At 35.5% G+C, this 13,512-nt stretch overlaps 1 protein-coding gene across 1 annotated transcript in view; it reads right to left on the bottom strand.

Annotated features, from left to right (window-relative positions):
* Positions 1 to 13,512, bottom strand: part of LOC129730784 (protein serrate) — a 164,047-nt gene that overhangs the window by 21,234 nt on the left and 129,301 nt on the right. The window contains exon 13 of the mRNA XM_055690354.1: positions 2,436 to 2,586. Coding sequence (XP_055546329.1) covers positions 2,436 to 2,586 — 151 coding nt within the window. The remainder of the gene's footprint in view (positions 1 to 2,435; positions 2,587 to 13,512) is intronic.

The following is a 13,512-nucleotide window of genomic DNA, read 5'->3' as shown; positions in this document are numbered from 1 at the left end:
CTACGGTATGATTTGGAGCGCCTTCAACTCCCCGAAGTCGTTACGGAGTTCGCGAAAAGCCTTGAGGCAGCGTTGCCGGATGAGGAAGAGCTTACCGAAGCTCCTCTGGAGGACTGCTGAAGTTTTGTGAAAGCAACCATTAACCGTTAAGTACTCGGCAATTTTAACACATGTAACTACTCGACAGGGTACCCGAGTACCCACCAAAATGAATTGCTTCTTACTTCTTCATTTCTTGACCGATTTTCGATCTTGTCCCGTTAAAAGATTGAAAAATTTGTCTATTTTTATTATACGGGACCCATCTGAATTCAGTTTATTGTAGTTCTGTTTTAGTACAATTACGGTTCAAATTTAGTTCAGCTTCAGCTTAATTTCAATTCAGTGTTAGTTCACTTTTGGCTTAGTTAATTTTCGGTCCAGTTCATTTCCAGTTTCAGTTAATTTTCATGTCTGCTTCAGCTCAATTTGAGTTTCAGTAAAGCTGCAGCTCAGTTTTAATTCAGTTTTAGTATAACTTAGAGTTCAACAGGGCTTTTTGAAAACGAATGGAGCTTATAAACACCTGAAATTGACACATTTCACTCAGTACTCTAACGGTTTTTAATATTTTCAATAACACCAAAAGATGTTCCGCAGTGAACGAACCCGCGGAAGTTTACGACCGTTGATGATGAAAACCTGGTAAACAAAACAAGATAAACAAGACATTGTACTACGTGTCGGATCTCCACGCTTACTGCGATAATTACTTGCTGCAATAGAAATAAAATCGTATGCAATGATATTTTCTGTTTTCCTCTTACCAGCGTGTTGCTTGGATAACTCATCTGTTTCTTGACGATTAAATTTCAACAGAATTTAATTTCGAAAGAAGAATTTAACTACTGTTTTTGTGTACCAGCATCGATGTTGATGAACGACACGGCTGTGCACATATAAAAAAACAAAAATTAAAGTTCAGTTCAATTCCGAAGATGTTGTCAAAAACATTTGACCGTTATGGCCTATCAGATGGTCCCTTTTCACCATGCCCCTAGAGCATTTATGGAAAACCCCATTCGGATCAATCTATCGCTGAGAAAAAGGACAACCGCGAGATGCAGTTTTCCCACAATCCGACGGAATTCCGCCCAATCAGCGATGCCTTCTAGCAGCAGCGTGACTGTCACGCGCCTCATCAACGCATGCCAATATGGGGCTTTCGATTTCTGTGCCCTGCAGCACCAGCAAATTGGCAGTTTTGACATACAACTTAATATTATACAATCAATACGTCCCCTCCGTCCGCCACTGCAATGTGGTCCCGCATTTTCCCGCCGTGTCAATCTGATGGAATCCGACGTGGAAACAAAGGGCTTCGTCATAAAGCAGATCTCGTTACGCCCGTGTTACGAGCCGGTAACCCAACGCGGTGGCAGCAGCCGGCGTGTCAACATTACCGATGGATCTGTCGATCACGATCCAATCGTCGCATTTCATTTACCCCATTCACAGTCCGGTGCAAAATCCAGATGCCGTACGCGCCCATATTGCGCGCGCGGTTTGATTCGCGCTTGCCAGATCCGCGCCCTTCCCGAGAATCTCTTCATTACTGCGGCCACGAGGGCTCGCAATTCCGTGGCCGTTGTCATTCGTTACGATGGGAACGGACTTGTTAATTTAAGTAGGCGCGGGACTTTCACTTGGAAAATGTTGCTTTTTTGTGTTCGCTGCGGTGGTGCTGGTATATGGTAACATAGCAACGCCTCGCGGGGAGTCCCGCACGGAACACAGGCACACAAATCGATACCGAACCGATTCGGAACCGAAAGAGCTATCTCTCAATCAACGGTGATGATGCTGAAAGGTGAACACTGGAACCTTGGTCGATGATCCACTATGATACCCGTACCGTGCGGCCCGATCCGGACAGATATCGTTGACTAGAACATGAGTTGTAATTTGTTCCCCGCCAAGACATCGAACATGACAACGAAGGCATGTTAACAGACGTGTTCCCGCTCTAACCTCGCCGTTCAAATCCCTCTCATCACCATGAAAGGGTCACCCTCCCGGAGCGGTAACTCTAATTGTGTTTTCGTTTTGAAAATCGGCTCGATAATTGAGAATACCGTGGCCACCTTTTTTTTCCTAACTGAACCCCCCCTAAGATCGGATCAGTCAGCTGGAAGAAAAAGTAATAAATATGTTGACTCGCGCAGCGAAAGGATTACGAACCGTTTTACGATCCCTGCTGTGCGACGGTTGTTCGCCCCTACCTTCAGATGCGATCACTTGATCCACACCGTGCGAGATTGGCTGTTGCAACTCCGTTAGTGAACTCCGCCCCACTATTCCCATTAGCATTGGCAAACTCGACAGCCAATAATTGATTTTTGTTAGTCGAAACAAATAGTCATAGTGTTGAAGTAGAAATCAGAAGCAGAACTTACCGTTGGAACATGGCGGAGAGCTGCATGGCGTCCGGAGGAACTCACAGTGCCTCCCGGCCCGTGCCGGTGGACAGTGACAGTAGTAGCCGCCCGGTGTGTTCAAACAGCGACCCTCGATGCAAGGCGATGAGGTGCAATGATCCTTCGCTTCCTAAAAAAAGTAAAGAAAAGAAAAGAAAACACCCTGTTAATACCTATTAAAATCAACCACATCACTCAAGTTGGCTGGCGAATCGCACAACGCAATCCACCAAAGGCATTTCATGTTCCGTTACGCATTTTGACACCTTTTTCGGCTAAGGCCCCGACCGACGCCTGTTCTCACGCTTTTACGACTCACTTCTCAATCCGTCAAACAAACAAAACAAAGGAAAAATAAAACATCCAAAAACAAGTCTACAATCGGACGCGGTCTAAGCTCTTGTCAATTGACCGCGGCCAGGCCAGTAAGCTGATTAAGCCCCGATATTGCTGCCGTGCTTGCGTCCAAATCAATCGTTCCGAGAGAGAGAGAGAGAGCGAGAATGACGTCAAAATGTCGATTTAATAACTTTATCTCTCACTCGGAGGTTTGACATGCGATAAAAATGGAGCTGCTGCCAGCGCCCGTCGTTCTACGCGGGTTTCCCCAAAGCCAAGCGCAAAGCAAGCCGTGACATTGTTATGATAATGCCAATAATTCGATAGGCTGCGACCGACGCTCGGATCCCACTAACGAAATGGCCTGTTATTATTAATGCGACAGCCTCTCGGGCATAATATTAATAAAGTGAAAAGCGGGTAACGATGATAGCGCAAACAAAGCGGGGTAGCACCGGCTCCACTTAGGTATTCCGACAAATAATTATCATAAAAACTTTTGATTTACCACCCTTCACACACCGAGGTTGACCGAAGAAAAGCAGAAAACAGCGAACCGACAATAAAACAGAAAAAAAACGTGGGGAGATTCTCTTTTGACAGCTCGGGGTGGGGGAAATAGAAAACAGTTATTAATATTGTTGTCAAACAAGTGTGTTTTTGTTTTTTTCTTCTGATTTGCATTCGTCGAAAATTATTGTTTTTTTTAAAGGCGTGAATGTGAATGTAAATGATGTTTAAAAATATTATGAACATTAGTTAGCTCTAAAATAATGCAGTAAATTATTATGCAAAATTGTAGAGGGAAAGCTGAAACATAATGATTTACACAAAAACTGAGCAAAGTAGGCTCTAAATCCACGTGGAAAACGAGCGCAAATTCTGAAAGCAGCGTAAAAAAGTCGCAGCGAAGCGAAGCGTATATAAAACTAGTAGAAGTGATGGAATAAAAAATTATTTGAAATTGAAAGTATTTTGAAAAAAAAAACAAGTTACAAAGTATTGCCCATTGCTAACTAAAACTTTGTCCCATCTTCAATGACTTCATATGAGCAGAACTGCTGATCAGCCACACCATGTGCCATCGAACGGGACATGTAATAACCGGACGACGCAATATCTGGCGGATGAATGGAGTAGACCTTCCCATTTGAGCGTTTGTATGCAAGTTTTAACGAACTTGGTGGTATGAGCCCGAGCATTGTCCTGCAGTAGAATCACTTTTTGTTGTCTAATGCTGGACCTAATCGCATCAATTGAAGTTGATACCGTTCCCCAGTGATGGTTTCATTCGGTTTCAACAGTTAATAATAGATGACATAATGCTGTAGGAAATTCACAGCATAACCTTCGCAGCATGTGAATTCGACCAACCTCATGACTTTCTTTTCTTTGGGTTGCTGTAAAAAATGCATTTTTCATCACCCATCACAATGCGGCGAAGACAACGTTTTTTAAGGTCGCAAGCAAAGCAAGCTGTTCCTGCGTTTGGCATGGATCCTCATCGAGCTTTTCCTCCACTTCAATGTCTTCGAAGGATTTTGGTCTCCCTTCACGCGGACAGTCGTCAACAACGAAACTACCGGTTTTACAGCGACTGAACCGATCACGGACCGTTGCTTCACTTAGAGCAGCATTTTCGTGGCGCTTCAGTCGCCATTTTATTTGAATGAAATTAGACATTTTCAGACAACTCAAGATTTATTAATGGATTTATAGATTTAAAAGATTTTATAGCTTTTATAGATTTCATAGATTCAATAGCATTTATAGATTTTATAGATTTTATAAATTGTATAGATTTTATAGATTTTATAGAGTTAATAGATTTAAAAGATTTATAGATTATATAAATGAAGACGTCGGTTTCGGCCTCAGTTGTAATTGATCTTGTCAAACTTATTGTGTCATTTGAGGTGTCATCCGTAGTACCAATGATTGAATCTTTCGTGCCATTTGTAATTTCTGCCAAAAAATAAAAATAAGGCAGCTCAGAAGCTTAACAAGGACGTAAAAAAACATAAAAAATATAAGAGAAATCGAGAGTTAGAAAAACAGAAAGAGAGAGAAAGAAAGAGAGAGAGAGAGGGACATGAAAAAAGGAAGTTAGAAAGATAGAGGGAAAACTGGAAAGGAAAAGAAAAGGGTAGCAAAAAATGAAGTGAGAGGAGGTGAGAGAATGAAAGACAGAGGATAGAGGACGCGTTTGAGAGGTTTCAATAATGTCTAAAATATTGAGTGTTCCACAAAAACAAAAACAAAAATAGGAAAGGAGAAGAAAAGATAGGAAGAGAAAAAGAGAATGGTTCGGAAAAAGAGGCGAACTAAAGAGAAAGGGAGAAAGAAGAATAGAGACAAGGAAGGAAACAAAAATGAGAAAATGAAAAAGAAATATAGCCTACAAAAAAGAAGCAAAGAAAAACTAATGAAGAGAAAGAAAAAGACAAACATAAAGACAAAAAAGGCGAAAATGAAACATATAAAAATCCAAACAGGAAGACAAAGAAAAATAGAAAAATATAGAGAAAAATCCGAACAAGAAGGCAAGGAAAAGACAAATTACCGGACTAACAAAGAGTTTAAAATGAGACAAAAGAAAAGACAAAAATAAGGAAACAGAGAAAGAGTTAAATTAAAAGACAAAAAATACAAAGTAAAGACAAAGAGAGATAGCGACAAAGAAAAGACAATGAAAGAGGCAGGGAAAGAAAAAAAAGAAACAAAAAACAGAAAAAAAAATATACAAAAAAACAATCAAAAAACGAAAAAGATATAAAAAAGCAGAGAAAAAAGTGACAAAAGAAGAGACAAAAAACAGACACAATAAAAGACATTATAAGAGACTAAAAGAGGCAAAAAAGAGACCAAAAATGATAAAACGAGAGACAAAAAGAAACAAAAAGAATTGAAAAAGAAATGAGGAAAACGGAAGTGATGAGAAAAACAAAAGAGACATTAAAAGAAAGCGTGAGAGAGAAAGTGAAAGTAAGAAAACAGCGTATGTATTTGGGAGGCTTCAATAATGTCTATATAGGCGGAATAGAGGTAAAGAATAGATAGAATTAGAAGAAGAGAATGGTTCAGGAGAGGAGGAAAACTAAAAAAGAAGGGAGAACGAACAATAGAGACGAAGCAAGTGACAAGAGAAGAGACAAAATATGAGATAAATGAAAAGAAAAAAAAGGCTGAAAAAGGAAAAGCCCTATGGGACAAGGAAAGACAAATAAGGACACAGAAAAAGACAAACTTGATACAAAGAAAGACGGAGAATGAGACCAATAAAGAGCCAAACAGAAAGACAAAGAAAAAAAGAAGACAAAGAAGAAGACAAATAAAAGGACCGACAAAGAGTCAAAAATGAGACACATAAAAATAAAAAAAAGGAAACAAAGAAAGAGATAAGAAAAAGACGAAAAATACAAAGAAAAGACGAAACAAAGAAAGTGTCAAAGAAAAAGACAGTGAAAGAAACAAGGAAAAAAACAAAGAAAGAGACAAAGTAAGAAATAAATAAAAAGACAATAAAAAAGACAAATAGGAGACAAAAAAGACAATAATGAGGCGAAAAAGAAATCAAAAAAAGACCAAGCAGACTAAAAATATAGGACAAAAAAGACAAGAAAGAGACAAAAAAGAAACAAAAAATAAACAAAAAGAAACAAAAAAGAAACAAAAGAGAGACACAAAAGGGACCAAAAATGACAAAATAAGAGACAAAAAATAAACAAAATAAAAAAAGAAATGAAGAAAACGAAAGAGACAAAAGCGGAAGTATGAGAAGAGTGACAAGAGTAAGAGAATGAAAGGAAGAAGACAGAGGATGTATTTGGAAGGTTCCAATAATGCAAAACTATTGTGGGATACAAACAAAAAAAACGTAAAGAAGAAAAAATAAGAAGTGAAAAAGAAAATGGCAGACTAAAAAAAGAGAGATAAAAATTCGAGACAAACAAAATAGTCAAGGAAAGAGACAAAAATGTGACAAAGAAAAACAAGGCTACAAAGAATGAGACAAAAAATTAATGAAACACAGAGACAAATTAAACAAAGAAAGACAAATACACAACACAAATTGGTAAACAGAGACAGCGAAAGCGACTAATTAAAAGACAAACAAGGAGACATAAAAGGTAAAGAAGACAAAGAAAGAGACAATCAGGAAGACAAAGAAAAAGACAAATGGAAGAACCAACAAATAGTCAAAAATGAAGCAGAGAAAAATAAAAAAAATAAAAAAGGAGACAAAGAAAGCAATTAAATAAATAAATTTTATAGTTTTAATAGATTCTATAGATATTATAGATTTTATAGATTTTATAGATTTAATAGATTTTGTAGATTTTATAGATTTTATAGATATTATAGATTTAATAGATTTTATAGATATAATAGCTTCTATAGATTTTATGGATTTTATAGATTTTAGAGATTTTATAGATTTTATAGATTTTATAGATTTTGAAGATTTTATAGATTTTATAGTTTGCATAGATTTTATAGATTGTATATATTTTATAGATTTTATAGATTTTATAAATTTTATAGATTTTATAGATTGTATAGATTTTATAGATTTTATAGATTTTATAGATTTTATAGATTTTATAGATTTTATAGATTTTATGGATTTTATAGATTTTATAGATTTTATAGATTTTATAGATTTTATAGATTTTATAGATTTTATAGATTTTATAGATTTTATAGATTTTATAGATTTTATAGATTTTATAGATTTTATAGATTTCATAGATTGCATAGATTTTATAGATTGTATAGATTTTATATATTTTATAGATTCTATAAATTTTATAGATTTTATAGATTTTATAGATTTTATAGATTTTATAGATTTTATAGATTTTATGGATATTATAGATTTTTATATAATTTATAGATTTTAAAGATTTAATAGAATTTATGAACTTTATAGATTTTATAGAGTTTATAGATTTTAGAGATTTTATGGATTTCATAGATTTTGTATATTTTGTAGATTTTTTAGGTTTTATAGATTTCGTAGATTTTATAGATATCATAGATTTTATAGTTTTTATAGATTTTATAGATTTCACAGATTTAATAGATTTCATAGATTTTATAGATTTTATAGATTTCATAGATTTTATAGATTTAATAGATTTTATAGATTTTATGGATTTTATAGATTTTAAAGATTTTATAAATTTTATAGATTTTATAGATTTTATAGATTGTATAGATTTTATATATTTTATAGATTTTATAGATTTTCTAAATTTTATAGATTTTATAGATTTTATAGATTTTGTAGATTTTATAGATTTTATAGATTTTATAGATTTTATAGATTTTATGGATTTTTTAGATTTTATAGATTTTATAGATTTTATAGATTTTATAGATTTTATAGATTTTATAGATTTTATAGATTTTATAGATTTTTTAGATTTTATAGATTTTATAGATTAAATCTAAAAAATTTATAAAATCTATAATATCCATAAAATCTATAAAATCTATAAAACACATAAACGTTTTGTTGTTTTGAATGAATAACAAGAATTCTATATCCGAATAACTCCGAAAGTCAGGTCACATTTCTTACAAAAAAAAATCGATATCTTGTAGTTATTTTTTATGTATTGCAGTCAAACGTAAATAAAAAATGATCTGTTGACTTTTAATCCTATACGTTAACTCGTTTCTACATTTTTTTTGAATTTTTTATCAATTTTTTAATTCATTTGATGGTATATTTTTATTTTTGAAATATATTTTATTTCTTTTATCAAGTTTTTATTTTTTAAATTTACATTTTAAATTTACATTTATATTAAGTTTGATTACTTTTTTATTTTGTTTGTTTTTGTTTTATTTATTTTCTTTCATGAATTAATTAGGGAACGTCAATCAAATACGTAGCACGAACATCAAATTGATTGTAAACTCGACGGTTCCGTTCGACTGGGGTATAAGAAAGATAAAATTCTGTTTTCACGGGGAAGAAAGTACGAAACCAGTCGAACTTTTCCCATTACTTATGAACTGACATCTCTGAATCCAACGCTCGGCTTAAACGCTCTCCTGATGAATGTCCAACAGTTGATTATCACCTCACCCCAGGAAATCTATCCCTGCGCGGGCACCACCACACATGACTGACACCCGTTGAACGGGATTTGGACTTAATGCGCTCTTTAATGCGCGGCTGGGGAGTTTCATATAAGTAAATTTACTCCCGCCGACAGCCGCAGGACAAGTGACGGGTAAGGAATCGATTTAATCCTTCCGGATCAGTTCCCGGCCTGTTCGCCGTAGGTGAAAGGAACCAACCTCGAGAAATGCTCAAGACAGAAGGGATCTCGTCTTTTGTTCGATGACCGCACAGCCTCTCAGAAGCAGAACTGAACACACAACACAACAACAAGAGAAAAAAACAGATCTCGTGGATACATAAATATAAATTCAAACGCTGCCTGGCAAACAGTGAGGTTATGAGCCTGATATTGATTCGTTTTTAGAGGAGAAAAATAAACAGGAAAACCTGTTTGCGGTTTTGCACTCATTTCACCTGCGACCGAGCGCTCTCGACGGACAAACAGATGGACGGACGGACGAACAAACGGACAAACTAACTGACGGACTGCTCTGGTAGTTTCTGCAGTAGTAAAAGGCACTTAACATGAGGGCGCTGCGGCTGCCGTTTCGCAGGTTGTGCATTCGTTGAATATCTACCCCTCTCCTTGCTATACTTGTGCCGTACCTGCATGTGCAAAACGGCCCCGTGAGTGTAAGTTCAAAACGTTTGAAATGTTGACTGGAGTGACGTTTCAAGATTTAATATATTGTTCGCATTTTTATCATCTTTCGCCTGGCTTTGCGCTTGTAATAAGCCTCACCAGCCGTCGTCGTCGTCGTCGTCCATTGCGAAACATGTGTGTGGCTCCCGTGGTTCACCACGAGTACACGCGATCCGACGAAGGTTTTTCATACGGGGTTGGGTTTGAGGAGAAGTGGTAGGCGTAAGGAATGCCACTTGTTTCGCGATGCAGACTGCAGACCATGTCGTGTTGGCACAGCAACAACAACAGCAGCAGCAGCAGTAACACAATCAGAACTTGTATTCTGTGAGAACCATCGAGTGCTAAACACGTGTAAGTGCGGATTGGCTGATTAAAAAGTTTAAATGCATTTGTAATTCAGTATTTATTCCTTTGACCCACATCGAATGTGGTGAATTAGGAATTTAGAAACTTCTCTCCGAGCGATCGAACGAATGGTGTCACATTTTATGCTGGGTGATAAATCACGACGAAGACCGACCCGGTGACCATGGTGACACTTACGAAAGAGTCAACAACGAGGCCGCCTACGATTTGTCACTTCCAAATGGCGTTTCGCAATCGGTTGTGTTTCCTCCCGAAGATGCGCCGTCGCTCGGCTTACCGGAACAATAAACGCCCCCGGCGCGGTTTGACTTTGTCGATTCCCTTTACAGCCAGGGAACTCCTCCGCTTTTGCCACGCGGCTGCATGTGAGCATAATTTGTTGTACGGTGCGGTGTCGATGGACGGCGCGTTTTTGCATAATAATAAGCTCGATAATTGCGTGATTTTTTCGCCCTCGAAACTTCGGTGGATGGTTGGAGTTTAGGGGGAGAACAAGGGAAGACGTTTACCGGATTGCCCGATGCATCGAACAATAAAAGAGCAGTTTACTTCGATGGTGACAAATGGGTACTACTTTGTCGTTGTTGGTGTGGCTTTCTTTGGTTGGTTTTGGAATTCTTCTCTGCTTTAGTGATGGATGAAAATGGAATAGAAAAAAAGAGTAGGCTAACAATATCGATGATTGTTCGAAGACGTTTCCAAAGCGACAACGGCGGGCATTGACAGTTATCGGAATAGAAACTTTGGGGCTTTACTAATAATAATTTCTTTACGGATTCGACGACAAACAGTTGATCATTATATTTTATCAATTTTTTTGCAAATGTTTTACTCTTTTACGCATAAATTTTGTCACTTCGATTTAAATGTCTTTCTGTACGTTTTTCGCCAGTTAACACAATTAATTAAAATTCAAAAACTTTGAGAGTACAAAAAAATACTTCGAATTTAAAAAAAATAAAGAATACAGGAGGTAAAAGAAGAAAATAGCCCCAAAAAAAAGGACAATATATAATATAGTTTTTTCAATTTTGTCTTATTTTGACATTTTATTTCCTGTAACTTATGTCTTTTATCCATTTTGCTCATTTTTATTATTTTATTGTGATTTTTGTTACTTTTTGTCATTTTTTGTGATTGTTGTCAGTTATATCGTTTTTTAACATATAGACCATTTTTGTCATTATCTGTCATGTTTGCTATTTTTATCATTTTTATCATAATTTGACGATTTTATGCATTCTTGTAATTTCAGTCATGTGATTTTTGCCATATTTTTTATTTTTGTCATTTTAACCTTTTTTCCATTTTTTGTCATTTTTATCATCTTTTCTAAAATTTTTGTCATTTTTATTTTTTGACATATACAGGTCGGATTCGATTCTATATAGTCTCCGATTATTTTTCACTATATATAATCGAATTTTATATATAATCGAATCAGAGAAAAAAAATTTATGTTTATTTTTCATACATACCTAAAATATTTTTTCGGGTTTCGGTAATTTAGTGCCGAGAACGGCACCACTGAGTGTTCGGTTAAGAAAAAAATGACAGCTGTTACATTTTTTCGTAAATCTCGGTTCAACCTAACTGAAATCTCGGATTTCGAATATTTTGTGCCGAAATTTCAATTTAATGTACCGAGACTTACGAAGAAATGTGACAGCTGTCATTATTTTTTTAACCGAGCACTCAGTGGTGCCATTCTCGGCAATAAATTACCGGAACCCGGCAATAAATTTTAAGTGTGTAAATGATTTGTTGTTTTCTAATAAAAAAGAAGAATTTTATTTTTGATTCATCCCCCTAAAAGTCAGAAAACACATTTCTTACAAAAAAAATCATACATATCTTGTTTTTCTTCTTGGTGTAATTGCAGTCAAATGTAAAAAAATATTTAAAAAAAATTATAAAAGTATATGTAGATTTGTCAACTTGTTTGTATTTAGTTTCTTACATTTTTAAAAATTAAATTTTTTTAAATTTTTTCATTTTCTTTTTATTTTTGAAATTATTTTTATTCAGGTATTTTTATTTATTTTTTTTAGTTTTTTTTTATTTTAAATATTTTCAACCAATTTTCAAAATTGAATTATTTTTTTAATTTTTTTCTATTTTTTCCCCTTCTTAATAAGCGTAACGTGTTTTGTAGATAATCTCTTACGATATATGAGCTCTAGATAGGTCTAGACTCTAGATATTCGAAATTCCAGAAATTTTTTTTTGCTTCTATATACACAGAATCGAGTCTAAGATTATATATAATCGAATCATATATAATCGAGTCAATGTATAATGGAGTCTTTATATCATCGAGTCCGTCCTGTATATCATTTTATCCATTTTTTTGTTTTTGTCATACTCTTCATTCTCGACAATTTTTAAGACTTGTATTTTTTGTCACTTTGATGTTTTTAACAGTTTGGTCATTTCTTTATTTTTTGTTTCCATTTTTTTCATTTCCCTCATGCTACTTTATTTATTTTATTTCGATAATTATTGTCACTTTTTTTGACATTTTTGCAATGTTTTATTATGTTTTGTCTGTTTTTTTTGCATTTTTTTGTCATTATATGTAATTTTTGCTCATTTTTTCATTTTAGGTCGATTCGATCATAATTATTATTTTTGTCATTTTCGATATATTTTTCATCTCTGTAGCTTCTCATTTCTGCTTTTTCTGAAATTTTTACCACTTTCGTAATTTTTATCTTTCGTAATTTTTCTATTTGTGTCATTTCTTATTTTTTGTGATTTTTGTCACTTTTGTTATTCTTTTAATTTTTGTCATATTATTTTTTGTTAATGTTAATCATATATTATACTCTTTTTGTATTTTTGCAAACACCGAACGCCATTCTCCCTTCATCAGCCGGCTGTCAGACAACTGTCAGCCTACTTGGATCGCGCCCCGCGATTCGGTGGCGTTGCCCAACAGTGTTCCCCCCACGTGCGAAATAACTTAAATGCGCGCGTTTGACTAACAAGCAACAAACCCCAATAAGAAAAAAAAAACGCGCCCCGCGCATCACTCCCACCGTCGCCCATCATTCTTTTCGTCAGCCGTCAGCGAAGCAGACGCAGAAGCATCCGCGGCGAATCCACGTCAAAATCTAAACACTGCTCAAACCCGAACAGTCGAAAGCTTATTTAGATGTCAGGCCGTGCGGCCCTCCAATCGCTTTTCAGCTCATTGTACGGCGATTATCCGCGGCGGGTGTCTTTTCACCGTTCCTCCCATCTCCGACCGCCTCCTTCGTCTTCTTGCTCCCTCGGTTGTCACGCATTTTTGGGCATTTGAATACCCCGCTTCGGAACAACCCACCCGAGCAAAAGCATCGAGAAAAGTGGAATGAATTTATTTAGATTAATGGTCACGCTGCTGCTGCTACTCCAGTGGTCTTTTCTACTAGCCCGTTTTCTTCTTCTTGTTATTCCACCGAAGAAACGATTCATAATGAAAGAATTATACATCTAAACACGTCTTGGAAGACGAAAAGCTCGCTGGACGACGGTTCAAGGAGGAAGAGAAGAACAAAAATACCCACAAGAATTATTAATAA

The sequence above is a fragment of the Wyeomyia smithii genome, chromosome 1 (genome assembly GCF_029784165.1).
Source record: "Wyeomyia smithii strain HCP4-BCI-WySm-NY-G18 chromosome 1, ASM2978416v1, whole genome shotgun sequence".
Classification (NCBI taxonomy): Eukaryota; Metazoa; Arthropoda; class Insecta; order Diptera; family Culicidae; genus Wyeomyia; species Wyeomyia smithii.
The sequence above is the reverse complement of the archived record's forward strand: the minus strand, read 5'-3'. Positions and strand labels throughout refer to the sequence as shown.